The 25733-nt window shown below is 49.7% G+C and overlaps 11 protein-coding genes across 11 annotated transcripts; 5 read left to right on the top strand and 6 right to left on the bottom strand.

Annotated features, from left to right (window-relative positions):
- Positions 1 to 204: 204 nt before the first annotated feature.
- On the bottom strand, positions 205 to 1409 carry A1O9_08349 (uncharacterized protein; the record flags this gene model as incomplete). Its single annotated transcript, XM_013402735.1, has 6 exons — positions 205 to 362; positions 410 to 549; positions 596 to 860; positions 925 to 1067; positions 1110 to 1163; positions 1216 to 1409. 6 exons carry the CDS (start codon positions 1407 to 1409, stop codon positions 205 to 207), a joined length of 954 nt encoding a protein of 317 aa, XP_013258189.1.
- Positions 1410 to 1898: 489 nt separating this feature from the next.
- A1O9_08348 (uncharacterized protein) lies at positions 1899 to 3421 on the bottom strand (the record flags this gene model as incomplete). Its single annotated transcript, XM_013402734.1, has 5 exons — positions 1899 to 2063; positions 2120 to 2555; positions 2613 to 2939; positions 2994 to 3246; positions 3304 to 3421. 5 exons carry the CDS (start codon positions 3419 to 3421, stop codon positions 1899 to 1901), a joined length of 1299 nt encoding a protein of 432 aa, XP_013258188.1.
- A 911-nt stretch (positions 3422 to 4332) lies between these two features.
- A1O9_08347 (uncharacterized protein) lies at positions 4333 to 4566 on the top strand (the record flags this gene model as incomplete). Its single annotated transcript, XM_013402733.1, has 1 exon — positions 4333 to 4566. One exon carries the CDS (start codon positions 4333 to 4335, stop codon positions 4564 to 4566), a length of 234 nt encoding a protein of 77 aa, XP_013258187.1.
- A 570-nt stretch (positions 4567 to 5136) lies between these two features.
- Positions 5137 to 6165, top strand: A1O9_08346 (uncharacterized protein; the record flags this gene model as incomplete). The annotated part of the gene is made up of 3 exons (XM_013402732.1): positions 5137 to 5299; positions 5364 to 5758; positions 5836 to 6165. 3 exons carry the CDS (start codon positions 5137 to 5139, stop codon positions 6163 to 6165), a joined length of 888 nt encoding a protein of 295 aa, XP_013258186.1.
- A 1570-nt stretch (positions 6166 to 7735) lies between these two features.
- On the top strand, positions 7736 to 8969 carry A1O9_08345 (uncharacterized protein; the record flags this gene model as incomplete). The annotated part of the gene is made up of 3 exons (XM_013402731.1): positions 7736 to 8085; positions 8153 to 8293; positions 8384 to 8969. 3 exons carry the CDS (start codon positions 7736 to 7738, stop codon positions 8967 to 8969), a joined length of 1077 nt encoding a protein of 358 aa, XP_013258185.1.
- A 151-nt stretch (positions 8970 to 9120) lies between these two features.
- Positions 9121 to 9432, bottom strand: A1O9_08344 (uncharacterized protein; the record flags this gene model as incomplete). Its single annotated transcript, XM_013402730.1, has 1 exon — positions 9121 to 9432. The coding sequence occupies one exon, from the start codon at positions 9430 to 9432 to the stop codon at positions 9121 to 9123; it is 312 nt and encodes a 103-aa protein (XP_013258184.1).
- A 2213-nt stretch (positions 9433 to 11645) lies between these two features.
- Positions 11646 to 12657, top strand: A1O9_08343 (uncharacterized protein; the record flags this gene model as incomplete). The annotated part of the gene is made up of 2 exons (XM_013402729.1): positions 11646 to 11660; positions 11788 to 12657. 2 exons carry the CDS (start codon positions 11646 to 11648, stop codon positions 12655 to 12657), a joined length of 885 nt encoding a protein of 294 aa, XP_013258183.1.
- A 1027-nt stretch (positions 12658 to 13684) lies between these two features.
- Positions 13685 to 17110, bottom strand: A1O9_08342 (uncharacterized protein; the record flags this gene model as incomplete). The annotated part of the gene is made up of 6 exons (XM_013402728.1): positions 13685 to 14104; positions 14247 to 15232; positions 15295 to 15505; positions 15563 to 16874; positions 16934 to 17012; positions 17077 to 17110. 6 exons carry the CDS (start codon positions 17108 to 17110, stop codon positions 13685 to 13687), a joined length of 3042 nt encoding a protein of 1013 aa, XP_013258182.1.
- A 1053-nt stretch (positions 17111 to 18163) lies between these two features.
- Positions 18164 to 20290, bottom strand: A1O9_08341 (HAL protein kinase; the record flags this gene model as incomplete). Its single annotated transcript, XM_013402727.1, has 3 exons — positions 18164 to 18762; positions 18813 to 20157; positions 20210 to 20290. 3 exons carry the CDS (start codon positions 20288 to 20290, stop codon positions 18164 to 18166), a joined length of 2025 nt encoding a protein of 674 aa, XP_013258181.1.
- Positions 20291 to 22502: 2212 nt separating this feature from the next.
- On the bottom strand, positions 22503 to 23016 carry A1O9_08340 (uncharacterized protein; the record flags this gene model as incomplete). Its single annotated transcript, XM_013402726.1, has 2 exons — positions 22503 to 22835; positions 22888 to 23016. 2 exons carry the CDS (start codon positions 23014 to 23016, stop codon positions 22503 to 22505), a joined length of 462 nt encoding a protein of 153 aa, XP_013258180.1.
- A 673-nt stretch (positions 23017 to 23689) lies between these two features.
- Positions 23690 to 24922, top strand: A1O9_08339 (uncharacterized protein; the record flags this gene model as incomplete). The annotated part of the gene is made up of 3 exons (XM_013402725.1): positions 23690 to 23925; positions 23975 to 24770; positions 24824 to 24922. 3 exons carry the CDS (start codon positions 23690 to 23692, stop codon positions 24920 to 24922), a joined length of 1131 nt encoding a protein of 376 aa, XP_013258179.1.
- Between the last annotated feature and the right edge of the window lie 811 nt (positions 24923 to 25733).

Genomic DNA, 25733 nt, shown 5'->3' with positions numbered 1-25733 from the left:
ACGTTGAGAAACCACCGGTAGCCGGCCGTTCCCATCCGGGAACTCCCCCTCTGTGAACCAATTTGTTTGTGCTCAGTCTGGCATATAAATCTGCATTGTAGTAGCTACAGGTGGATTGTCGGTTATTTCGTGGACCACGCGACTGGATCATCTGTTCTGGTATGGGCGGGCTCCACTGCTCCATCCTGACCACCATAATCTCACTTAGACTTTCTGATCACTCGGAGCAAGCTGTCGATGTGTGAGGGTTGAGCATACTTCTTGCAGTTCTCGATAAATCGAATCCTCTGCGAAATCGTCGAGCTTGATATCCATGTAACCTGCATTCTGTACGCTTCTGGGGACAACAGCAAGAGATCGTCCTAGACGGATGTTAGTATAGCGTTTCACGTATTAGTTCCAGACACACCGTTGATAGACCTATCAGTAGAGATCCGCATCACAGCCTTCACGGAATCTTCTACGAGCGCAAACCCCGAGCCTTGAGCTTCAAGCTGAGTGGTCAGTCTCTCAATAACAAGCTTACTCATCAACGGAGTCGCAATATACCTGCGAAATATCAGCATCGGAAGAACTTCAAATACAGAGACTATACCAAGGCGCCACAATATTGACTCTGAGACCGTTTCGTCGTCGAAGTACCTTCATCAAACCACGGACACCATGCTTCGCTGCACCATATGTTGGCGACCCGTTCGTATCTAGGTATCCCATGATACTCGACTTCAGTACAAGACAGCGGTCTCGATGAGGGCCCTGTCGCTTCATATGATGCATTGCAAGCTTGGAAGTATAGATCATAGCTAGTAAATTTGTCTCCAGAATTCGCAATGTTGGCTTATGGGGCTCATCCCCATCGTCTATGCGAATTTTAGTGTCCTTTGGGTTAGAATAGATAAGCTCTAGGAATAGCATGCCGTATACCTTCGAAGAACTCGTCCGAGCCAGAGATACCGGCATTAGCAACCACAATATCAATGCTATTGCTAGGAGAGCCCGTGATAGCAGCCTTGAACGCTGCGACCTGGTCTTCCCAGTTCGTGACATCACATCGAATATGTTGCAAACTTCTCCGTCAGCCTGGATCTGTTGAACGTTCGAGTCCTTACTTGGATTTAGCAGCCGGCGACGGCGGCTTCAAATCTGCGTTGGTAACAAATGCCCTGCCGCATTTTATCAATCAAGTTTCCGTCTAGAGGGAGGTCCATTCCTCACCCTGCATCGCTAAATGCCTTGACATATGCGGCTCCCAGGCCACTGCTGCCTAAAAAGTTCAGCTCATAGTCAGGGAGATTACTCAACGCGGACGAACCTCCCGTTATGAGTACAGAGAGACCTGCAACACTCGTAGAATCAATTTCAGCTGGGCAGCTTACTGGAGTGAACTCTGGGCCACGTTGTGTCGCCATGAAGAGTAGAGTCAGCTTTGTGTTCTGCGGACTGTCTTGCGAGTCCCGATGTGAGTAAGGAAAGGGACTGCCTGAATGCTCAACTTTTACTCTTTGGGCTCGGTGAGATACACCAGACAGGTCTTGACCAAGGTTCGGGAGACTCGGCAAATATCCGTTTCAATCAGCCGAACTTTTGGAGAAGTACAATCTATATTAGAAGCACAGGATGAATGGTAAGCAATAGTGCAATAGGCCAGCTCTTGAATTTTTCAAGACTATCTTCTGGAAATCGCTCTAAACTTCAGCAGGCGGAAATTCAAAACCACCATTCTACAAAACCAGGTCTAAGATGCTCTTTCTCCAACAGCAATTTACCTCCTTTCGGGTCAAATAGGAGTTTTAATAAGCTTTCTGTCATGCAATGACGAGAATTCTTGAGGGGATGAGCGTCAAGTTGTCCGTTCAAACTTCAATACACACGGGTCCCTTCTTCTAGCCATCCAGAAATTACCAGGTATATCTGAACTCTGCTGAACCTTCAATCAATAGTTTTCCAGCGTCAGCTTGTCGGTTTGCTCTGATCAGCAAAGGAGAGGTGATAAGGGTGAGAACAGCTGCAAGGAGTATTAGCGCGCCGGTCGCGATGACACCTGGCAGGTAATTTGGGGCATCCTAAAGATAATCAGCATCTCAGCGTATGACATTTAGTGGTCAGTCAGTATACTGACTTGTTGTCTGAACACCAAGGCTGAATAGATACCTCCGACTCCCGCCAACATGATGAAAATCGCAGTAACGACACTTCTCCTCGCGTCTCCTCTGACGTTGTTTTGGCCCCATGCGAGACCAGTGACAATGAGACCATTGGTACCACACTGACCGAGAAAGCTACCAACATATCGTGGGGTGGGGGCCTGCAGAAAGCCAATCATGCAAAGCCCGACGATACCAAACGTGCAATGAAGCAGGATGAAAGGACCCCGAACACGATACTTGTCCGCCGCCCAAGCTAGTGCGAGACCATAAACAATCGCTACTGCAGCTGGTGGTGCTGTGAGGACGAACGCCAACTGTTGCGAATACTCCAATCCACGGCGAAGAATGATCGGAAGGAAGAAGAGAAAGCCGTATGTGCCACAGGAGCCACTCATATAAACAGTGCCACTAAACAAGTCAGCTGGTTAATACCAAGTAGCCCCGAACCTTGCGTTTGATACATACATTGTCCAAACCTGCCAATCAGTAACAGTATCCTTGACTATTCGCCAAGTCACTTTGCCTCCCTCTAGTGTTCCTCGGGAGCGGATCAACCTCGCGTTGATGACTTCGATCTCTTCGGTGCTTAAGAACTTGTTTCGCTTGGAGTCTGGAAAATCAATGAGGATAAAATAAGCGCCCAGAGCCAATGCCACAGTCAGAGCGCCTTCGACGATGAAGATCCACTTCCAGCCTCCAAGTTCTGGGTTAGATGCGATCTGGGTCAGCCCATAAGCTAGAATGTTGGCAAACGAAGAGAGAAATGCTGCTGAGAGAAACACCACGGCAATCCTAGTCGTTGTGTGTCAGCCTAGAAGGGTATGGGAACTTTGAATCGTACAGTACCTCTTTTGAATTTCGTATCGAGTGTACCAAGATCCGACAAGATAAATCACCCCAGGAAACAACCCTGCCTCCAATATTCCAAGCATGACTCTAAGCACGGCCACAGTTTGCCAATTCTTGCTGAAGCCAAAGCCCAGAACAACAAGTCCCCAAGCAACTCCTAAGAATGATAGCCAGGTAGCAGCTCCAAACTTTCGAAGCAGCATGTTTGATGGCAATTCCATCGCAATATAGCCGACGTAAAAAATGAGTACTAAACGTCTTGTCAGTGTCTCGAGACGTCTCATTTCCCCTTTGATTCACAGCTTACTAATGACTGAGGCTCTATTCCCAACATCAAGATCTACCGCTTGGTCCAGTCCAGAGATACGTGCACCTCCAATGTTGGTACGGTCGATCAAGCAGAGAGTGTAAAGTCCGGCCAGCATTGGCAGTAGTCTAATGTCGACTTTGCGCCTAAGAAGGGAGCTGTCAACACAGAAAATTTCACCAATGGCGCCAAAGCAATGTGGATGGCATACTTGATGCGACTTTCAAGCTTTTCATCAATGGAGATCTCATCTCGTGCATTTGTTTCTTCCTTGTTGGTCGAACCAAGGTCTTCTTCGTACTCCATGTGCTTCATATCGGGCTTGGGGTTCCTGTCAACAGAATCCATGATATCCAAGAATAGTAAAAAAGAAGTCCTCAGGACAGCTCCACTTGATTTCTATGGACTTCTGGGTAAAGGAGCGATGCTTAAGATTGTGCAGGATGCGATCCTTTAAAGGGGACCGACTCATTCCCGTACCCCAGACTTGAGACCATGCGGTATAACCGAAGAAGCGCATGAATGCCTGCCCAATCTAAATCCAGATCAGAAGGACAGCCGGGCACATTACCAGTGGCACCCAAAGTACAGTCGAGTTTGGCATCGCAGCTGACCGGGCCGAAACATTTCCTCTCTAGGTAGGAAATTACCGGATGCATAGAACCGCTTCGAATCCCGCTAGCATAGGTTTGCTTTCGTCTCCAACATCGGCAGCTCGAGTTGCCGATCAGACTCACTTGGAGAAAATTATATATCAATCTCCTCCAAGTACTCACTCTCCTCAACAACGCCAAAACCCCCACCAGGACGCCAAGACAATGTCTGCTCCCGTTATGGACTGGATAGTCCTGATCCCAGATCATGAGAATGCTTTGCCAAAGCGGATGAAGGCCAGGCCGTGAGTGTTCTCATTGCCAACAATTGGAGAACTCGCTAAATTTTGGAAAAGGGCGCATCTGGAGGGCTTGAAGCCTCGGATCGATAGTGGAATATGGGTGATGGGCGGCAAGATGCAGCCCAAAATCTCATATGGATGATTGGCTCACTGTTTTGCTAGGAGCAACGGCCGCTGCGGCACCAAAGGAAGGTGAAGACAAGCAATTCAACGGCAGTTGCTTAGTTGCGAAAGCCTCGTCCAAGGAGGAGGTGCTAGAGGAACTTCGCAAGGACATCTATGCTCAGGAAGGTGTCTGGAACGTAGAGAAGGTATGGTATAGTATTGATATGCTGTGGCTCTTGTTTAATGAAGAGGATAAACGCTGATTGTTATTCTAGGTTCAGATTCTTCCAGTAAGTTCTGGAATTAGACCATGCCTCTGTGGATATCCTCTCACGTGAATAACTAGTTGTTCACGGCATTCCGAAGCTCACTATAAGCCACATCGACGAGGTTCCGGAAGGCTTTACGACAGGTGTAGATACTAAAGAGTAGTCTTTCGACCCGGTCTTTGAGAATATAATTATCTATCCCCAAATACTATCCATATATACAGTATAATATATATGCCCGCACCTACTTAATACTGCATAGTAGACTCTCGTATCTTCTCCTGTGCCTTTGTCAACCGATAATGTACAGTATTTGGTCCCACATGGCTGCTAAGAGCATCATATTACTATGAATTTTGATTATGAGAACAAGACTAATGAGCACAGAAATCAGTCAGCCGAGGCCCGATGTTAGATTTTGGTACCGCACATAATAAACAGGGCGTTGACGCGATAAGAAGCAGAAACTCAAATTCAACCTTCCATATTTCCATGTGTTCAAATATTCCACGTGCACCTCATGAGACCAGACCGTCAACCGAACTACATTAAGACGCAAAAGGAATGTCAGACTTCTCTCAGCATGGTGGCATTGCGCCTGAATGGGAACTTCTAGTAGAATCGCAGCCTCAACTCACCTTTCCTCTAAACATCACGGCGATCGAACTTCGGCAATTGACCAACGACAGCCGGGCACAGGCGGCACAGAAATTGATTGCAGGAGTTGGTAGGAAAATTCCAATATACCCTATTCAAACTGATACAATCATTGACTCAAAGCGCGGGCAAAGACACAGTTCACAAGAAAGATTTCGCCTTGGGAGTCGGCTCGGAAGACAGTATAACTCTGCGAGTATACAAGCGAATGACAGCCAAGCCAGAGCCAGGAAAGCTTCCTATCTACATATGGTATCATGGAGGGGGCTTTCTATTTGGCAGTCTCGACGGAGAAGACGGCCACTGCTTCAATATGGTGCAGAAGCTGGATGTGATCGTTGTCCACGTTTGCTACCGTCACACCCCAGAGTATCCATGGCCTGTGCCACGACAAGATGCTCTCGCTGGCTTCAATTGGGTCTTCGACCATGTCGATGAGCTAGGTGGGGACCCAAACAAAGTAATTGTATCTGGACGGTCTGCTGGGGGACTTCTCGCTGCGATTGTCGCAATACAAGACCGTGAGCAGGTATGATATATGAATTACATGTCCTAAGTCGCAATCTGTACATTTGAGGCTAACTAAGCGCAATCGCATCGCATCAGCACGGGAAGAATCGAATACAGGGCCAAATCCTGGACATACCGGTCCTATGCCATTCGGCGAATTTCCCAGCGCATCTCATCCTGCCTGGCAAGGGCTCATACGAAGAGAATCGGTTAGCTCCACTCTTACCAGTAACGCGGCTGGATCTTTTCGAGTCCCTGCTGGGCGAAAATGCCAGTACCGATCGCCTTTACAATGTCCTCCTGCTGGAAGATGAGTCTCTGAAAGGCTCTCCAACGACTCACTTTCAGATTGCGGGTCGAGACATCCTACGGGATCAATCGTTTTTGTTCATGGATAAACTGCAACGGCTTGGGTATGAAAATTGATGGTAATTTTCTGGCATGAGCAACCAGCTAAAGAATCGCAGGATCGAGACTTCTTTCAACGTTTACAAGGGCGTACCCCATGGCTTCAGGCGACATGGAGAACTAGAAGCCAGTAAGCGCTGGGATGAAGAGCATTTTACAGCAATTTCACGAATTCTTGATCTTTAGACGAGTATTTTCAAGGGAAAGTTCTATATTATGGCCGGGAAATCCGCCTGGATTTGACGTGGGATCTGCGGATGCCTAGACAGACACATGGTCTCTAGCATGTAGGACTTTGAGCTTGTTAAGGGACAAACACTTTTCGACAAACTTCATGCGGACTAAGGCCCCTACAGGTAAAGGTACATAGTATCGTACATGTACTATGTAGCCACTTTCAACTCGGAAGCTACATATTACATACTAAGTAGTACTACTCTCAGAAACATACCATGCTTTAGTAATGAGAGAGTTGCACAGTGTTCTAAGGAAGAGACATAGATAGTACGAAGTAGTAGCGTTTAAACCATTGGGCATTAGTATACTAAGTACTGACTAAGAACATAGTATGTTCCAGCTTAGGGATCGATTGTTAGCTCAGGATGCATACTAAGTAATATGTATGTAGTATTTTGAAGCATGAGTGGTTCGTGAAGAACTCTTCAGCTGGTGAAAACAAAGAATGATACAAGTACTACATACATAGTACATAGGAATGTAGTACATAGTATAGGTCCTATTGAAAAGATCCTAAGCTTGTAGCTCCGTCTAAAAGCCGCGCAGCACGGTCCAATTCCCCGGGGGATTCCCTACAACCGGAGTTAACATTGAAGCTGACTCGTTTAGACCTGGAAGCTTCATGCGGGTCTCGACAGGTACCAAGTACATGTTACATGGCCTGCTCTCCAGATCCCGGGAGGCTTTATACTTCAGGCTATGAGAGGAACAAAGTCTCAACCCACAAACACTCCCTTGTGTAATGGGGATGAAAACCAAGAAGAGTCAATCTGAAGACTCGGAGTCTCGGCGTTGATAAGTACATAATATGTACATAAATACATAGCACATTGTAATTCTAAGTGCTATAGTACTTCAATTTCAGACTGCCCTATGGTCCTATGTATATATATATATAGATAGACTAGCTCGATATTTGGTCTGCTGCATCCGGCAAACTGAATGCCGCCATAGCCGGCGCGACGGCTTAACGCGTTGGAAGCGACTCAAGCGAGACAGAACCCCAATAAATAGGCCGAGATGCGGGGAATGATTATGAGATGTTCATGTATGTACGTAAGACTCGGAGCGACGAGGATACTGTATTACGCGATAAGACTACTATTAGCATCTTGGGATTCTTTCCCAGGTCCTAAACCCTAATACTCTATAATTGCCGATGACTCGGACTGGTATCAGTACTATATATAGTATTGAACGACTTGAAGTACTGTACATAGTACCTCGAGTAGAGTTCACCTGAGATCAGATTTTCACAGCCAGGGTCGGAAGAAAACGAATTTCCCTCGATCAAGTCCAAATTTCCTCACAACAACAAACACATCAGAAATTCGAATATATCAGACCAAATATGGGATCAAGCAGACTCTTCCCCGTCCCCTCGGGCTCAGTCGCGACGGTCCGCATCATCGACAGCACGACGTCGATCAAAAAGCTGCCAACGAAGTTTCTCATGACGCCGCCGATGGTGGGGATGGAATTCATGCCTGACATCCCAACTTGGTCCTTTCTGGTTGAAAGCGATACGGGTAAAAAGGCGCTGTTCGATCTCGGCGTGCCGCCGAATTGGAAAGAGTTCTCACCTGTGGTCACTAAAAGGTTGCACGAAGCTGATTGGGACATCTCGGCGCAGAAGCATGTCGAGGAGATCTTAAGGGATCATCAGGTCGACCCTGCTGAGATTAATTGTGTTGTTTGGAGGTAGGTGCAAATTTGGTTTTGGTGCGATGAACGAGGCACTGATGGTAATGAAATTCCAATTTTATAGTCACTGGCATTGGGACCATCTGGGCGACCCGTCGACTTTCCCATCGAGCACTGAACTCATAGTCGGGCCGGGTTTCAAGGACGCATTCTTCCCCGGCTACCCAGCAAAGGAGGATTCTCCAGTTCGAGAAAGCGATTTCAAGTGAGTGAAATCCTTTACTCGTAGCCTAATACAAGATCCTGAGACCACCTTGCAACGCAACACTGACGCGCGCCCGATTTTTTCTCACAGAAATCGTAACGTGCGTGAAATCAACTTTGAGGGTCCAGAAGTCCTACAGATCGGGAAATTCCGCGCCATCGATCTATTCGGCGATGGTTCATTCTATTTACTTGACACTCCAGGCCACGCCGTGGGCCACCTAGCCGGGCTGGCGAGAACAACTCCGGACACATTTATGTTCTTCGGAGGAGATCTGTGCCATCACGGAGGCGAGATTCGGCCCTCCCAGCATCTGCCTCTGCCGGAGAAAGTCCACCTTGATGCCTTTTCTCATTTCATGGGCGGGTTCTGTCCCGGTGCGGAGCTTGAAGCGCTACAGAAGAGTCGCGCGAGGGCAGTCAACGAGCCTTTCTTTGACCCGAATATGGGACTGGACATCCCTCTGGCTATTGAGACAATCAAGAAGACGCAGGAAGCGGATGGGGATGATAATGTTCTCTTCGTTTATGCTCATGATGGCTCCTTGCGTGGGAATGTTGACCTGTTCCCACTTAAGGCGAATGACTGGAAGGAGAAGGGATGGCGGGGGAAACTCCTGTGGCATTTCTTGGGAGACTTTGAAACTGCTCTGAGGCAGAAACAAGATAAACTCTAGGGACGGAAGTCTTTTCTACCAGATGGCAGGCGACACTCAACATAGTGTACCGCTGCTTATGCCATGATCAAGATAATCATCACCTACTGGTTCGCTTTCTATGGTTGTCCCGAGCTCGTTGGGGTAGCATGCGTGCGGCAAGGTGTCTTGCTCAGAGGAGAAGAGCATCCAAGTCGACATTATCGTATGGCTGGTCAAACATATCTTGCAACTGTAGTCCAAGATCGTTTGTCCATTCAGCGCCCATAAATATTATGGGTGGATTTTCTGTGAGAAGCGTCCTAAAAAGCTTGCTTGTTTCAACGGTGGTGCCAGGGAAGAAGTCCAAGTAGTTTACTCCATCATCTCTGATTAACTCGTTCAATGTTGATCTGTTCGTTTCCGTACCGGTTATTTGAAAAGCCCTTTCATCAGTACGTAGCTGTGGCCCTTTCAGCAGCTTCTCGAATCCCACAAGAAACATTTTGGCTGAATGCCATATCTTTGCCATTTCCCTGAGGGCAAGGAACAGGACGTCTATCTGGTCATTCGCACTTTCTTTGAGAGATTCAACTTGGCGAGCGTGCAGCAATGCCAAGATGGCTATGCTGATGTACCACCCAGCCATACCTGGAAGAAATGAGATGGACCCTCGAGATAGGTAGTCTTCAAAAATTCGAGCCACACAGGATGCTGACAGGATAGCAGTGGTGTAGGCCCGTGGGAGTGGTTGCGACGAAGGGGCCATGTAAAGCAGGGTGAGAGTGGTAAGATAAGGCAGATGAAGTTGATGTACATGGCGATCAAATGTGGAGGTGCGAGCCGTGCTGAAAGGTAGGCGCAAGTCCAATGGTAACGAGTTTACCCAGTCGATTAGATTCTGCACAAGGCCAAGAGGAAAGAGGGTTGCTTCAGTTCTGGACGCGAGATGTCGGGACACTTTGCCAATGATATCACAGAGATTGACCCAGTTGATGAAAATTGCTGATCGATCTCGTTCGTGGGGAGGAAAATCCTCAACGCTAGGCGGGTGCACATTACTATCCTCAAGGTGTATGATGCATGGCCTTCCCATGCAGATGGATGTCAATCGTTCTCTAGCCTTATAATGGATCAGCACTTGAGCACGCAATAAGGGCGAAACATCTTACAAAGAGAGTCCACCAAATTCGACGCCTCAATCCCCGTGTTTCGCCAGGTCTGAATACATGTGTAGATGTAACCTCTTTATGAAGCCCAATTTCTTGCGAAAGCCGAACGGCGATAGACGTCCAAAAGTATTGGCTTTCCATGCTGACATGATTTGGAGGTCCTGCACTCCACCAATAAATCATGATAATCGAGATGACCTTCACGAGGGGATTATGCTCATAGTGTCCATAGAACAGTTTTTTCATATGAGCATAATATATCCTTGGTGGTAGATGTCGAATTATTGGAGGATTGACAGTACTACCAAGTAGTGCGAGGGCCTGTTGTAGGAGAAGCGAGCGTGCGAACACTGCATCGTCAAGCAAGCCTTCTCGATCTAAGACCGGACACCAAGGAAAACAGTACTCCATGTATGCCTCAGCAAAGCTTTGGTGCAGGAGAGGAGGCAGACTTGGAACGGATTGCTCATGATTAGTAGAAGGCGAAGTGATCTGTCTATCCTCGTCTCGGGAAGCCTGGTCAAAGATTGGCATAAATCCCGAGTCTCCAAGATAGCTTTTGACATTGTGAACTGGAACCCTGTTAGATCCTGTTTCGGTGCTTAGACTTGATGGAGCGGCGTCTTTGGTGCTAATCATCTGAGGCTCATCCAACCCAAGAGCATTCGATGCCTCATTGTGATCATCCACCTCCGCACTAGCAGACAATCGAGAGACCGGAGATGTCATCAAGCCTTGTGGCGAGAAGGCCTCGTTCTCTCTGAAGTTTGCGGGCTGTAGGTTTGACCATGATGGCCCATGACCATGGTGTTTCCGTGCCCCCTTTCGCCTGGACGGCCGAATACTACAATGAGACTTTGAGACTTGGCAATTGCTGCAGTTCGATCCACTCGTGACTGAAGAGCGATCGCACTTGATCTTCTTCTGGTGGCATCGAATGCAAACGAGATTTGCTCGTCGCTTGATCTGTTGAGACGGGGGAGAACTGGCGTCGCTCATGGAGAGATTTGCCATCAGGCTATTCTAAAATCGACCGCAAGAGAGGACTTTAGTTAGGAGGAAGATGAAAGACAATTGCCGGCATTACCGAGCATCCAAGACTGAGTAAAGTACTCTACTCACGTGTCGTTGAGGAAGAGGGATAGCCGAGCGGCTATCAAGCATTGAAATGGGTAAACCCGTTTTCCCTGGCCACAGAGGGCTTTGGAAGTCCCTAGGGAGATCTATGCCATCAGCCTTGGCCGATCGACGGGACTCATAGTGAGAGATCAGCGTGGCACAGATACACGAGATAGATGATAGCCAAGTGACACGAAACGCGGCAGCCATGTGACGCGGCACGAGCTCGATGGAAATGCAGCGTGAATGGCAGGCACGATGTGGGTTGCCTCTTTGGGACAAGAACTGATGTCATTCCCGAGATCGGGGATATTTTTCTCCAGAGGTGACTTCCCTCGTACATAGCTTCGCCTCCACGCCGACTCGATAAAACAGTAGCCTCCTCTTGGGCTCAAGGTGCTCGTCGCTGGACGAATCCTTGCTCGTAATGACTGAGCAGGATGTAAGCCCTCAACAAGCTCCACAAGCCCTTGTGGCCTCACCTTGGACACGCTCCCTAATTGTCAGTCAACTCTCTCTCAAACAATTCGTTTACCCGCCTTCTAACAAGCACTTGATTCCCTACACAGTCCGGCGCGCTCGCGGGTCTCACCGTCGATGTTTCTCTATATCCTCTTGATACCATCAAAACGCGCCTCCAGTCCAACCTTACCGCACAGCAGCAAAATGCCGCCCTCGCTCCACGACACACCCTGCAGGGCACCCTGCGCAGTATGTACGCAGGGTTGCCTTCTGCAATGCTTGGATCAATGCCCTCGGCAGCTTCATTCTTTCTAGTGTATGACGGGGTCAAGAGATTGCTGATCACCACAGAGACATCGCCTTCGAAACAGATGTACGCGCATATGCTCGCGTCATCGCTTGGAGAAATCGCAGCCTGCACCATCCGTGTTCCCACAGAAGTTGTTAAACAGAGAGCTCAGGCAGGCCTCTTTGGAGGTTCTTCTCTGCTTGCTTTCAAAGATATACTGGCGCTCCTACGCTCGGATGGATTTATAACCATGACAAGAGAGCTTTACAGAGGCGGTGGGATTACGATCATGCGTGAGATTCCATTCACAATCATACAATTCAGTTTGTGGGAATACTCCAAGTCTTCATACTCAGCCCGTCAACACAGAGAGCTGGGTCGTCAAGAAGGGCTTGTTACAGCCACAGAGGGCGCTGTCTTCGGAAGTATTGCAGGCGCCATTGCAGCTGGGTTCACCACGCCTCTCGATGTGCTCAAAACTCGTATCATGCTTACGAGGAAGGGCTCAGGCAACGCATCTGAAAGGTGCGGGGCAATGAGAGTCTTGCAGCAGACATGGGCAGTTGATGGCCCCTCCGGTTTGTTCAGAGGTATCGTCCCTCGTGTCGGCTGGATTAGTACAGGTGGCGCCATCTTTCTGGGAACATACCAGTACGTTTCGAATCTTCTTGCAGCAGACCGACCGTGAAAGACGGGTGAAGTTGGTTGGCGCGCGTCATGAATGCTCGCACCGAAGTCGTTGGATGTGGACACGTCGGTGGTCCAAGGACATCACGAAATTCAATACCTACACGGGAACCAGGGCTAAATTCAAGAACGACATCTGAGAATGGTGGTCTCCTAGAGCTAATGCCTCACAATTCTCAGGAAACGGCATTGAGTAAATTTTACGACAAACCCCACCTCAAGGCAGCCTACAGAAATCTGCTCTGATGATTTCATGTCCTTGCTCTCCCGCATCACAGCCTTGGATCTCAAACTATCAGACTCCAATTCCAAGACCTAGTAATGAACCTGAGGACTTATCTCAATCACCTCGCTTCTCACGGACGGAATGCAGCCCGAAAAGTAGTATGTCGTCTATAAAACTTAAGGCTTGTCTATATACAATACCTAGAAGGACAGCGGACTGTACATTCTATATAGCTTGAATACTGTAGATACGAGTCCCTAGTTATGTATGTATGAAGAGAGTGTGTTTATGAGTGTATATATATATCACCAAACTCCCTCTTAACTACTCTAGAGTAGATCCTCTGCCCTGCCCCATGATACACATCAGCAGCACATCACAACCGCCTGTACCTCAACCCCCACCTCCACCTCCACATCCAGGCACCTCCCGCCAGCGATCACCCAACAACCATTAATGGCGCTACTGGCTGGCTCGCTAGCCGCGCGTCTACACTGTCCAAGCAAAGCACCCCTCCCCCATCGCATAGAAACTTCCACTTCCTCTGCGACGGGTTGTGAAGAGTAAGGAAAGAAAGGAAATCCGCTTTTCTGATCTGGTCTGGTCTGGTCCGATCTCGGTTTTTTGGTTTTCGGGTTTCGGTTTGTTTTCGGAGTTGTTTAAGTAGCAGCAGCAGCTACTCCTTCTGCTCCTCTCGTCTCCACTCGACGCACGCCATCTCATCCTCTGACTCGCACAACTACTCCAGCTCGTCCAGCGACACACCACCACGGTCCTATAATTCCTTCCTTCTTCCGTTATCTCACCTGACAACACCGGTATGCTCCTCACTCTCCTCCTTAGTCGGCACCTCCGCGGGATGCGGCAGTCTCAACGTCTTCTTCCCGTTACTCTTGTAGTACAACACGACATCGCCGCCCGTCCTCCACACATGGACCCTGAGACTCGCCAGCGTGGCATTCGGATCCACGAGCTGGCCCTGGCAGTACAACTCGAGGTACTCTTCAGGTTTGAGGGTGTTTTGGCCCTCTGGGTCTGGATGCTCCGGGTCGGCGGCGGCCTCGATGCGCTCGGCCACATACGCCATGATCTTCTTTGCGCGCAGCATCCGGTTCGCGTTCAGGCGCGCGTTGCCGTCGGGGGAGGCAATGGAGGGTAGAAGGTTTTCGTACGGTTGGAGCATGAAGGACACTTTTACAGTGTCTTTGTATGGGATTTGGTTCTGTGGGATTGAGCGAGTCAGTCTCAGCATGTTGGACTGGTTTTGGTATGAGGGTCGAGATGAGAAGCGGGAGGGGAAGGGGAAGAGAAGAAAGGCGAGGTCGATTTGGGATGGGTCACAGCAGGGAAGATTGGGAACGTACCTTCAATAGCAAATCGCCTAACCACATAGGCGCGATCTTCTCCAGTGTATCAGCCTCATTCCCCAGCTCGCTGATTTCGCCTCTATACTGATCCGCCAGGCCACCACTCTCCGGGTTATCCTCCTGAATGATAATCGTTGTATGGGGCGGCGGATTCAACACCGGCGTCTCATTCGGTAAACTGGGCGTGATACCCTGAGGCAGCGGCTCGCCCGGTTTCGACTCCAAATGCTCGTCGTACTCCTGGCGGATCTTTTGCACGACACCGAAGAAGTTATCCTCGATCACCTTCTCCTCCTTCTCTGACGAGGATATATGTGAAGCGGTGTCGGATTTTTCTTCCTGCGCGACTGCCGGCGTCTTAGTTACCTCGGTGGACGTGCGTGCGAGCTTCTTAGGGAAGGCCATGCCGGAGAACTTCTTGCCGAAGAGGCCCTTCTTCCTTTCTTCCGTTGGGGATGTGGGTGTCGCGAGTGGTGCGTGTTGGTTGTTGTTGTTATCACTGTTTCCTGGTGTGTCGGGTACCTTGTTGCTCTCAGATGATGCTTCGGACTGATTGTTGGCGCTGCTGTTGCGGGAAAAGTAGTCGCTTGATGGGTCGGTCACGGTGGCCGTCGTCGGTGTCTGTTGAATCGGCTGAGGAGTTCTAGTGACAGACTCGGCCGCTTCCTCCGCTGTGCTGGAGAGAGTCATTGTCATGGGTGCAAAGCCTGGTGTTGCTGCCCCAATTGCAAGCCCGGGGGTCGGTGGCACTGCAGCGTTCCCGTTCGAGGCACGAGGCGTAGCCGTTGTCCCAGGAGAGACCATCGGAGTAGCGCTGACAGACTCAGGCATTGTAATGCTGGTCGGTGCGCCTGGGCGGACGAGTCCAGTGGCTGGAGTTGGAGGTATCACCTCGAGCGTACTCCTGTGTGCTTCATCTCGCTTGATCTCTTCGTCGAGCAATGAAGCAAAGAGGTTGCGCAGCACCCATTTCCCCAGATTAACTGTAAGAAGAATGTCAGCCAATTCAAGGTGAAAATACATGAATATCTTCAAGAACGCTTACTTCTCTGATCATCTCGGAACACAAGTTCATTGGACAGATCGAGTTCATCGGCGTAGACTTCGGCGTCAAAGCAATAGTTTTCCTCTAACATCACCGTAATCTTTCCCGTCTTTGTGTCGACAGCGCACCAATTGGCAACACTTTCAGTGGAGTTCACCTCGGGAACAACTTCGTCGAGATGACGACGACCGAAGGATTTGATTTGACAACACTTTCCAATTGTTAGCATTGTGGTATGTTGGCAAGAATACTACTTTGTGGAAAATACCTTCAATAAATCCCACAGAACAACCTCACCCGCAGTATCGAGGGTGAGAATTCGTTTCCTGTCATTCAACATGACATGTTTAATCAGGCCATTCTGACCCTCGATGGTTTCTGCGGGCTGCCCTCTGATGGGCACCACTAAGCTCAAATCATCCGATATCATGGCCTCGGAGGCCTTCCTGAGATTTGTGAAAGATGGGTTCGGCATTCTCCCGAGATGCTTCCTCCCTGGGTGAACAGCAGTATTCGAAACGCGTAGCACGGCGTTGTGTGGGATTCTCTTTTTATGATCGATTCCATTGACTGTAGCACCATTTGTCATCGGTACATCCGGTTCGGGAGCAGCTGCTTTTGTTGTATCAGGACTCTTCGACCTCTCTTCGCGGGGTGATGGTGGCGGTGTCTCAACGTCAAGCTCGGTGTCCACATCGAGCCATCGATTGACGCTAGAACTTGACGTCGTTGTCCAGACAGAATCACCTGCGGGAAGGACACGGGTGATACCATCATGCTCCTGACACACGGCGACAGACACTCCATCGTCAATTTCCATGGCTCTGCGAGTGTCCGTCTTTGCAACCAAACCAGATTTGTCGCCAGAGTAGAAGACTGCCAGATTCGGGTCGTTAGAATACAGGCTCCAGACACTGTCGTTATGCATCGTCAAGGTGTGTACCACTCTTCCTGCAGCAATTGACCATACTTTTATCGTCTGGTCCGATGAGGCGGTGAGTAGTGTGTCCTCGTCGTCGCTGATCAGTATATCTCGGACATTATCTGTGTGGCCGACGAGCTTCGTAATGTTCTTGCCTGATCTGACATCCCAGAGTCTAACAACACTCTCGGGCCCGCCACTTGCAAGGAGTGAACCCTTGGCTCGTAGCGTATAGATAGAGCCTTTGACAATATCCTGAACATTCCCCATGTCGATTTCAAGGGTTTTACCAGCCCCTCCGAGATCCCACAGACATATTTTGTGGTCTAAGCCGCCTGACGCTACCCAGTTGGCGTCTCGATCAGGGGTTGCAAGGCACTTGACGTAGTCACTGTGAGAGCCGATAGTGTATGGCTGGGTTGTCTCGTGACCATGTGGTCGCCATAGCTTCACCGTGACATCTGACGAGGCAGAAACAAGTCCCAGGTTGTTCTTAACCAGGACGATATCATTGACCCAGTGGGTATGCGCTTGGACTTGTTTCCTGAATGTCGTAGTGCTTCTCTTCTCTTTGGCTGCGTCGCCTTGTGTATTTGCCTTCTGAGCTTCTAGGTCAAGATCCCAAGCGCAAACGACTCCGTCACGTCCACCGGTGTATCTGCGGAAACGCGTTTAGTGGTTTTGGATTTACCCCACAACCAGGAGAGGGAAGCGCACAAGATTGATCTATCTTCGTCGAAAGCGAGGCCATTTACCCCGAGTCTATGTCCGCCTGGCGAGCTTGCGAGAGGTAAGACTGTGGTTTGGTCAGCGATCTGTCTTGCTAAGGCCAGGCTGGTACCTGAGTGATAGTGACAAACCATAGCTTATCCTCTGGCGCTTCTTCTTGGCCATATGCAGGCTGGGGAAGGAGGTTTAATGACCGGTCGTCTTTTGGCCCTTTTGCGACTTTGCAACTTTGGCAACTTTTTATCGAAGCATGATGGTATTTGAGGGTGCTAGGTCATTCAGCTTGGCCGGAGGGACGCAGGCAAGGTTCGTGGAGGGTTGGTCAGAACCACGGAGGAGTGACTTGGGAATAGCACCGGCAAATGAGTTGAGGTACGGAGTATTTAGGCTGGGTTGAGATGAGGGCGCTCACCAGAGCCACCACTGAGTGCACCAGACCACTCATCACCTTAGGGGTGCAGGTAGTACTCAAAGGCTGTGTCCCGCGTTCCAGAAGCCTGTAGGTGGGAGACCAGGATTTACCGTGACCACCACTGACCAGTAGCGAGTTCGGCGCGTTTAGCTCCCCCATAGTTCACCTAGTTCGTTAAGCAGCGACGTTGTGTAGGCGTCACGCTCTCGGAGCTTTACCCGGACAGTTAGGTGCGGGCATCCATTGTGGAGCATGTGCATGGCGGCCACCAAGTCACACGCAGCCGGGGCCAGAGGCGGCACCCAGGGGCACCCAGGGGCCGGGGTAGATTCAACCGACCACGAGTCAACCTCGACCCAAGCGACTTCGATGCTACGTAGATACATGCATCCTTCTACCACTAATGCAATTGTTTAACACTTGCTGCCCTCTGCCCCTCCCTATCATACTCTAACTCGGAACATTCCCGACTCCCTCTGGCCCTGAACTGTGGAATCAGTACATGGTATGTAACATTCGTCTACTATCAAGCCTTCATTCGTTCCTATTGAACGCGATGGACTGGTACTGATATCTACATTTGAAAGCCTCGCTAAGAGACATATTCCGCCGTTGAACAACGTTGTGCATAAACCCGTCTCTTCTCTCTCTCCAATCGAGTATCAAGACTGCTCCCTTCCACAATATTCAAGTGTCGTCGCCTGTGCAGCATGTAATGACCGGCACACACTGTCCGCCGTTAACATCACCAATAGCTGGCTGAGCCCGGGAAAGACCGATATGTTCGGCTCGTCTATCTCTTTTGCTTAGACTTTCGCTGGAGGAGGTCCTCCGGAACCCGGCTCTAAAACATGCGTATGCCCTTCTGCTCGGTGCACTGTTCCATTTTCTTCCTGGTAGCATACTTTTGATCCGAGCACCCACTCATCCTCGAGCACTTCATCCATCGAAGCACGCTCTGAAGGGTCGACTTTGAGCATGCGGCCTATAATATGTCGACTCTCTCTGGGCAAAATTCGGAGTAATCGCCAGGGCCCTTTGATCACCTCTTGCTTGTCTCCACTAGAAGTGGCAGGTCTCGACTCGCCATCGACGCTGTCCGAGTGGTGATGGTGATGGGAGGAACTGCTACCGTTTGCTTCGGATAGTCTTCGGCTACCATCCTCCGTAGGACTGAGATGTGATCCTTTTCGTGGATGTGAATCAGGGACAGGCGTGCCAGGCGTTGGTGGAGAGACGAATAGTTTATAAGAATTATCGATCACCCGAGGTTGCTTCCAGGGAAATCGGCGTAGTGACATACAGCAGAAAATAATGGCCAATGACCAGATGTCAGTGGCTGTTGGGTCATACTTTCGCTCATCGTAGACTTCAGGGGCAAGATATGGATCCGAGCCAACGATTCCTGTACATACGTTAGCTTTGATGTTCTTCGTTGTTGGGCGCTTCGCAAACCTGAGGCAAGAACAATGTCATTCTCGAATGGATATCGGAATACTGTGGCACTTCCGAAGTCAATAACTTTCATGATGCCGTGTTCACTGACCACAACATTATCCAACTTGAGATCCCGATGCGCAAGTCCCATAGAATGCAGATAGCTGACGCCATTGACGATCTGTAGGAAAGCACAAGCAATCTCCTCCCGGGTCATTTTACCGGTCATCACTGTCGCAAATAAATCATATGGCGCATATTCCATAACCTCGTACCAGCGATTATTCTCTTGAATGATATCCATCGTTTCGATAATATTTCCATGATGAAGCGTGGAGCCAATACAAAATTCGGCTGTGACTTTCTTGGAATAGTCCCTTTCACTCTCCCAAGAATGCTTGTCTCGGAATTGCTTGACGGCAAAAGTGACACCATCACTGCTTCGTTTGAGCAGCCTAACGGAGCCACCAGCCCCAGATCCCAAGACTTTGCCGAACTTTCCGTACTTTGCCTCAAGACTGTGTTCGTCCATGAAGGGAACGTTGCTGGAAGGCGGTGTCTGATGAGGTGGCGTTCTCGTGCCAGATTTGTAACTGCTCTTGCGTGACGCAGGCACCGATGCCGCTGGTGACTCTTGATGTTTCTCGTGTTTGTGGTGTTTGTCTTTGTGACCATGGCCACCCAACCTAAAGAACCGTTTCAGTTCAGACATGGATCCATGCTTCTTTTCCCCAAACCCAGATCTATCACTTCCACTCTCTGTGACATGAGAATATGGATCCTTCTTCCCTCCAAAAATGGAACTGCGTTTTTCTGAACCTGATAGATCTCCGCTGCTCCCGGGTCTGGGAAGTCTCTCTGCAGCTGCTGCAATCGCTGGAGCGAGTGAATTTCTCCCGGTGCTTCCAAAATGTCTTTGTTCTCTCTGTTCGATCTTTGCTTCTGTTAATGATGCTTTTGCAGGCTGTGGGGATGCCGGGCTTAGCTTTGGAGTGCCCACAGGGCTTTGATCTACAGGGCTCGCAGATTCAGAGGGACCGATCTCAAAACGGGCGGCCTTTTTGGGGTCTCTTTGATCTGAACGTATGTTGCCTTGCTCCGAAGATGAGGGCCTCGAGATGGCCTGACCTGGAGAGATGGACTGTGATAAGGCTCGACCATGGGAATCAGGGGGAGGGGAAGTTTGTGGTGTTATGGCACTTTGTGTTTGCTGACTGCGCCCAGCAGCTGCCGCATCTGCTTTCCCATCTTTTGAGCCATGTGGTGTCAATGGAGGCGAATGAACTGCTGAGGACAGCGAGCCGTGGCCCTGTCGAATCGAGCCACGTGGGGTTCCAGGCGCCTCACTCTCTCTTGAAGGTACCTAATTGTGGGTCAGCATCATGTGCATACTGCAGGATTGATAGCATACATACGCGTGATGGTGGCATAGAGACTGTCTCGTAGGCAAAATTGGCCATTCTACTTTCCTGGATTCTGGACTTCTGTAGCGACATTGCTAGACTTCTAATTTGTTCGTGTGCTTCCGGGCTGAGCTCTTCGGTATCGTCCAATTTGGAGTTTCGCCTTGATTCATCGAGCTGTTCTATCTCTTCGCCTTCTGCAAAGCGCACGTTGGTCCGGATATTCTCTCTCCCGTCTTGACCGGCTTTTGATTCTGGGCAACGATTAGTCCACTTTGGCCACAATAGAGGTCGGCATGATGAGATATACCTTTCTCGTCTTTAATATCGTCCCCTGGAAGAAACATAGCAGATAACTTGGAGGTCATTGTGCCGGTGGTTGGATAGCAGCGTGTCGGGTTACGGTTGTAAGGAACGAAACATTAACGATCGATTGCTTGCAATCGGCTCAACTTTTAAGAGTCCGGAAGGTTCGAAACAGAGGAAAGATCGAACAACAGATCGTAGTGGAACAGGAAGGACGACTAATGATAGGCATGTGTCAGTCCAAAGAGGTGAACTAGTTGGCCCGTGGAGGGAGGGCTTCGGGCAGCTCAGTGGAGAAGGTCAGGACTCACATATGAAAGTTGCAAAATGTAAGGTCATACACGCGTCGAAGCCAAGGAGGCGGCAGAAGGTGGAGCGAAGGTACAGATGGGAGTGAGACAGCTGGAGACTTGGTTGCGACGTGGGAAGAGAGAATGAATAGATGAAGCTGGGGAACAGGTCGTAGGAACAAGTAGCTGGTGGAGAGGATAGGGCTAGAGTCAGAGTAAATCAGAGCAGAGCAAAAAGCCTACCCGATGGATGGGTGGAGGGATGGATGGATACGGTACTCGTACGTGAAGTTGGGATGGGATGAGATGGGAAGTTTGAGTGAGGACTGCGAAGGTTGAGCTGCCAGTGGGAGACGTGAATCGTTGCCCCGCTGCACAGAGAAAACACAGTGAACAGTCAGCCATATAACTAATTACTACTCGCTACCTATGTACTCCGTACCACTAAGTAGAAACTCTGAGCCCTGGGCGTGAGCAGCAGGGACCCGAGCGCGCCTAAGCCCAAGCCTAACTCATGATGCCGAGGGCTGGTTGGATCGGCGAGGGGATGGGACGAGGGGAGGGAAAAGGCACAACGTCATTATTATTTCTTGCTGGTCTTCTTCAAGTTCCATCCTTGAATAAGCAAGTGGCCGGTGGCCCCCAGTCTCGGCTCTCTCCTACACTCTAATTAGTGTCCCCTGCATTCCAATATCTCACGGACTCACCAACACACATGTGTCAGCCATGCCGCCCGTGATGACTGTGACTCAGTTGATTATTGCGTCCTCGGCTCGGTCATCCTTCTATGGTGTTCCCATTCGCACTTCCACCTTGCCCTTGGAGTTACACACATCTGACATATAACCAGCCGTGACACTCTCAGACATTAACTTCCGGATGGGCCGGCCTCGTACGAGCGAGTTACGACATCTATGCTCTGCCTGGAGGTTTGCAGTGCCCTGTAAGATCGCACGTCATCTTCCACTGGCTTGGCTTCGAAGGTGTATGTACATCGTATTCGAAGATTCGATAAGCAACGAAGTCGCTTGCTAGTGCCCTGCCATGTGCTGGATCGCCTTAATGATGGAATTTATTGTAGTCTTTCTGTCCTGCCACTGTGGACTGGAGTGATAGAACAACTATAGGGGTTCAAAGATCTCTAACGAGTCCTTTTGGCTGATGTCAACCGCTTCAGCCGCTTCGTCTTCCTGCTCTTCTATCTAACCCCTGGCGCCTTGCACAAAGCTGTCTGTAATATGCCAATCAGATAACATCCGACCTAGCCTTGGTCATTGTGAAGTCGCAGCCTGCTGCCGCTCCTGTCGACGTATTCATCACCACTGAAAGCGTTTCCTTGAGCCACGTACCCCGCTAATATTGTATCGTGCTCTCCTGGCACGACTTACATGAAACAGCTACTGATGTTGCATTCATTTGAGGGTTCACCCGCAAGGACCAGACTCCGTTCGAAGCCGTTCTGTTCATATAGTCTGACACATCAAGAACCCTCGAACTAGGACCGCTGACCTTGTCACCTTCCTCACGCAGTATGAGATTGGCACGGAAGTGAGAATCTGATGTGCCTGCATTCCTCCATGGCCTAGACATGCTCGGGCGTCGATTTTGCCGCGTCAGACTTGAAGGTGACAGCTGAAGTATGCCAGACCTTTACCATTTCTCGCGGAAATACTTGCGTCCGCAAATTTGGTAATGTTCTCGTCGGCCGACTAGGGAACGACCTGTACTCCGATGCTCCCCGCTTGCGCAATAACAGACCTGCACAACCCATATAGGGGGAGATTGGACAAACGCATCTCGGATTGCTTGATCTTGGCGATCTCGTAGACATGTTTCAATGACACAGTACCTACGATCTCTGTGCCGGGCTTGTGTGCTCCTCTGATCTTCCCTTTGACCATTTTGGCACCGCAAGCTTGAAGTAAGAGCCAGGAGGTCATCGGAGTTCGAACCTCGAAGCTGAAAGATCGATCGGGACGGACAATGACTCGGGCGGGCAAGGGAATTCCGGGAGTGATGTGAGCTGTCCGAGCATTAAATTCCTAGGAGCCATGAGCATGTCACAGCAACGTCCTGAACAGTAGAGGGATTCACCTTGCAAAAGTCTATAGCTTTGACACCCTTACTGCCGAGGGCAGGTCCAACTGGCGGAGAAGGAGTTGCATTGCCAGCGCCGACAATCAACTTTACGACCTGATCGGTGGCAGCAACTTTTCTGGACATGCTGTTCGAGATAAAAGAGTGGAAGGTCTCGAGACTGGGGAGAGGCTAAGTATTCGAAGACCGAAGAGAAAGAAAAAACCGGGCGGGTGGAAGATCGAAGGAGTCTGCAAAAGCTGAGGGAGGACGAGCCGTGAAGCGGTAACCGACAGTTTATTATTCGGATGATGAAGATGAGCTTGATCTCCTGCGGTATTTTCCTTCGACGGTCCAAGAATTTGGATACACTAAGAATGCACTAAGGGTACTAGACAATTGGAGTCAACGTGTAAGCCGGCGCCTAACGACAAGCGCCCTACTTAAGAGCCTGTCTGTCGGCAAAATCTCTTAGCCTTTGATTCTAGCGTCCTCTTAGCGGTGATAGCCCTTAGACTTGCAGGGAAAGTAGTAACCTAATTGCTTATGGTGCAGGATCAGGGCAGCCGCAGGCGCAGGCACATCGGCGAAACGACAAAGGTGAACAAATCCCGTCAGAGAGTCAACCGTTTGGGGATCCAACCTGCTCCTAGGAATCCGAATATATCATTTGTTGTCCGTGACGTTTTGCCACGCCTGAATTCCCGGTACTCGATTTGATGCCGCCTGTACCCACATAACATTCTTGCACACCGACACGCGACAACTTTTGTTCTCCTTTCTCTTTCTCTCTGCTCCATCACTGATCTACCATAACACTATGAATTGGTTCAAGCAACAGTTAGCTAACGTCGTCGGCACCGAAGAACCTGAATACGGCCCCAGCGCTATTCAGCCTGTCACGAAGCAGATTGAAAAGATCCCTTACTCAACCATCGGCAGAGATGACCTCAAATGGAAGGTGATGGACTCTACCAATGTTGAGACAGAGACATTCTACTTCATGGGCGACGATGGCACAACTTCCATGGCACAGCTCATTTATAGTAATGTCGGGTAAGGATTTCATTCCCTTCCTGAAATTTTCACTGATTGGCGGCATCAGGGGCATCCACACGACCGCTCAGTTCAACTCCAAGATCTGGGACTATGATGGCCCCGGAAAGCACCTTTGGTGTTCCAACCCACTAAGTAATTATGGCTTCGACGAGCCTCAGACCGGTTTTTATGCAGATAATGTGGCGATTGAATTGAATGAGGCGGGTGACACCTACACTATCAAGTCGGCCGAAAACGAGTCATGCATTGTGAATTTGACTGTCACAAGAAAAGCCCCCGGCTTTCAAATCGGTGAGAATGGCACAAGCTATTATGGAACTGATCCCGCAAATCCATGGGGCCACCTTCGACATGCATTTTGGCCCCGAGCCATTGTCACAGGCACCATGCAGACGCCCAAAAAGACATACACCATCGATGGCAAGGCTCTCTACAATTATGCCATTCAAGGAATGAAACCCCACCACGCTGCCATCAAATGGAACTTTGTTAACTTCCAGACCCCGACATACTCAGCACTTCTCATGGAATACACCACTCCTCTTTCATATGGGAGGACAGTTGTGGGCGTTGGCGGCATTGCTAGGGACGGGGAAATCCTCTTTGCTGGAAACGCCTCGGTCAAGCATGTGGCTTCTAACCAGGAATCCGAGAATGATTGGCCCGAGCCGACAACTGTTGCTTGGGAATGGAAGGGAGAAAAAGACGGTAAACCTGCAACCGCCTCCATAACGGGCGATCTGCCTACTAGAACCGATCGAGTTGATGTTCTGGCCCATCTTCCCGGTTTTGTCAAGTCCTTCATCAGTGGCGCCACTGGCTTGAAGCCACACATCTTCCAAGTAAGTTTTGGTTTCGTCTTGTTCTAAGAAAATCTATTGACCAAGATTTGTAGTACATCTCTAAGGACGCCCTAACTCTCAAAATCAAGATCGGTGATGAAGAATTCTCAGAGACAGGACAGCTTTTCTCAGAAGCAACATTCATAGCGTGATGAAGACCATGTATGTGTACATATGACCATAGATTGGATGGCTGAACGACCTACGATTGGATATACACAAGTACCGCCTAATGTCTAATATTTCTTCATTGAGCCTGTCTTTTCACTTTCGGAAGGCCTTGTCTTTGTCTATCTTCCTGAACTCACCTTTAACTCACTTGGCCCTTATGTCTCTCACTTTCTTCACTTTCTCAGCTTTTTCCTTTTCACATAGGCTTGGTACTCCACCCATTGACTAATCTCTGCCTCGACAACCTCCTCTTACACTTCATCTCCCATCATATTTTGTACCAGCACCTCTTCAGTGTCGCCAAAGGACTACGGACTACTTGATTCAGCTCAAGCATCAGCCACCGCCAGAGCAGGGCCCAGCGTCATCACCATTCTCATCCCTTCACCGACAGAGCCTCGAGCAATGCCCATCCCTACACCGATCCATGCCGGAGGACTTAACCGACCTGGAGTCCAACTTCCAAGGCGGTTCCGTCGGAAGCCAACAGATGCCATCCTGGGTATCAGTGAGTACTCACGGGTTCCACATGCGTCAGATTCGACAGTGTTATACTAACCAGCCATCTCACTCACCTCAGCCAAGCCAGCCATCCGGTATGTAAACCCGGAACCGGAGCCCAAGGTCCAAGGTCCAAGTTCACTACAGATCAAGCGCAACCCAAACACTTGACCCCCAAATCATCACTGGCTGACTCTTGAACCTTTCAAATGCCAGACGTCTCGCCCGTCGCGGCGGCGTATATCGAATTCAGTCAGACATATACGACACGGTTCGAGAAGCCTTGAAAGC

This window comes from Exophiala aquamarina (assembly GCF_000709125.1).
Source record: "Exophiala aquamarina CBS 119918 chromosome Unknown aczIA-supercont1.7, whole genome shotgun sequence".
Lineage (NCBI taxonomy): Eukaryota > Fungi > Ascomycota > Eurotiomycetes > Chaetothyriales > Herpotrichiellaceae > Exophiala > Exophiala aquamarina.
Note: the sequence above shows the minus strand (reverse complement) of the source record. Positions and strands in the feature narration are given on the sequence as shown.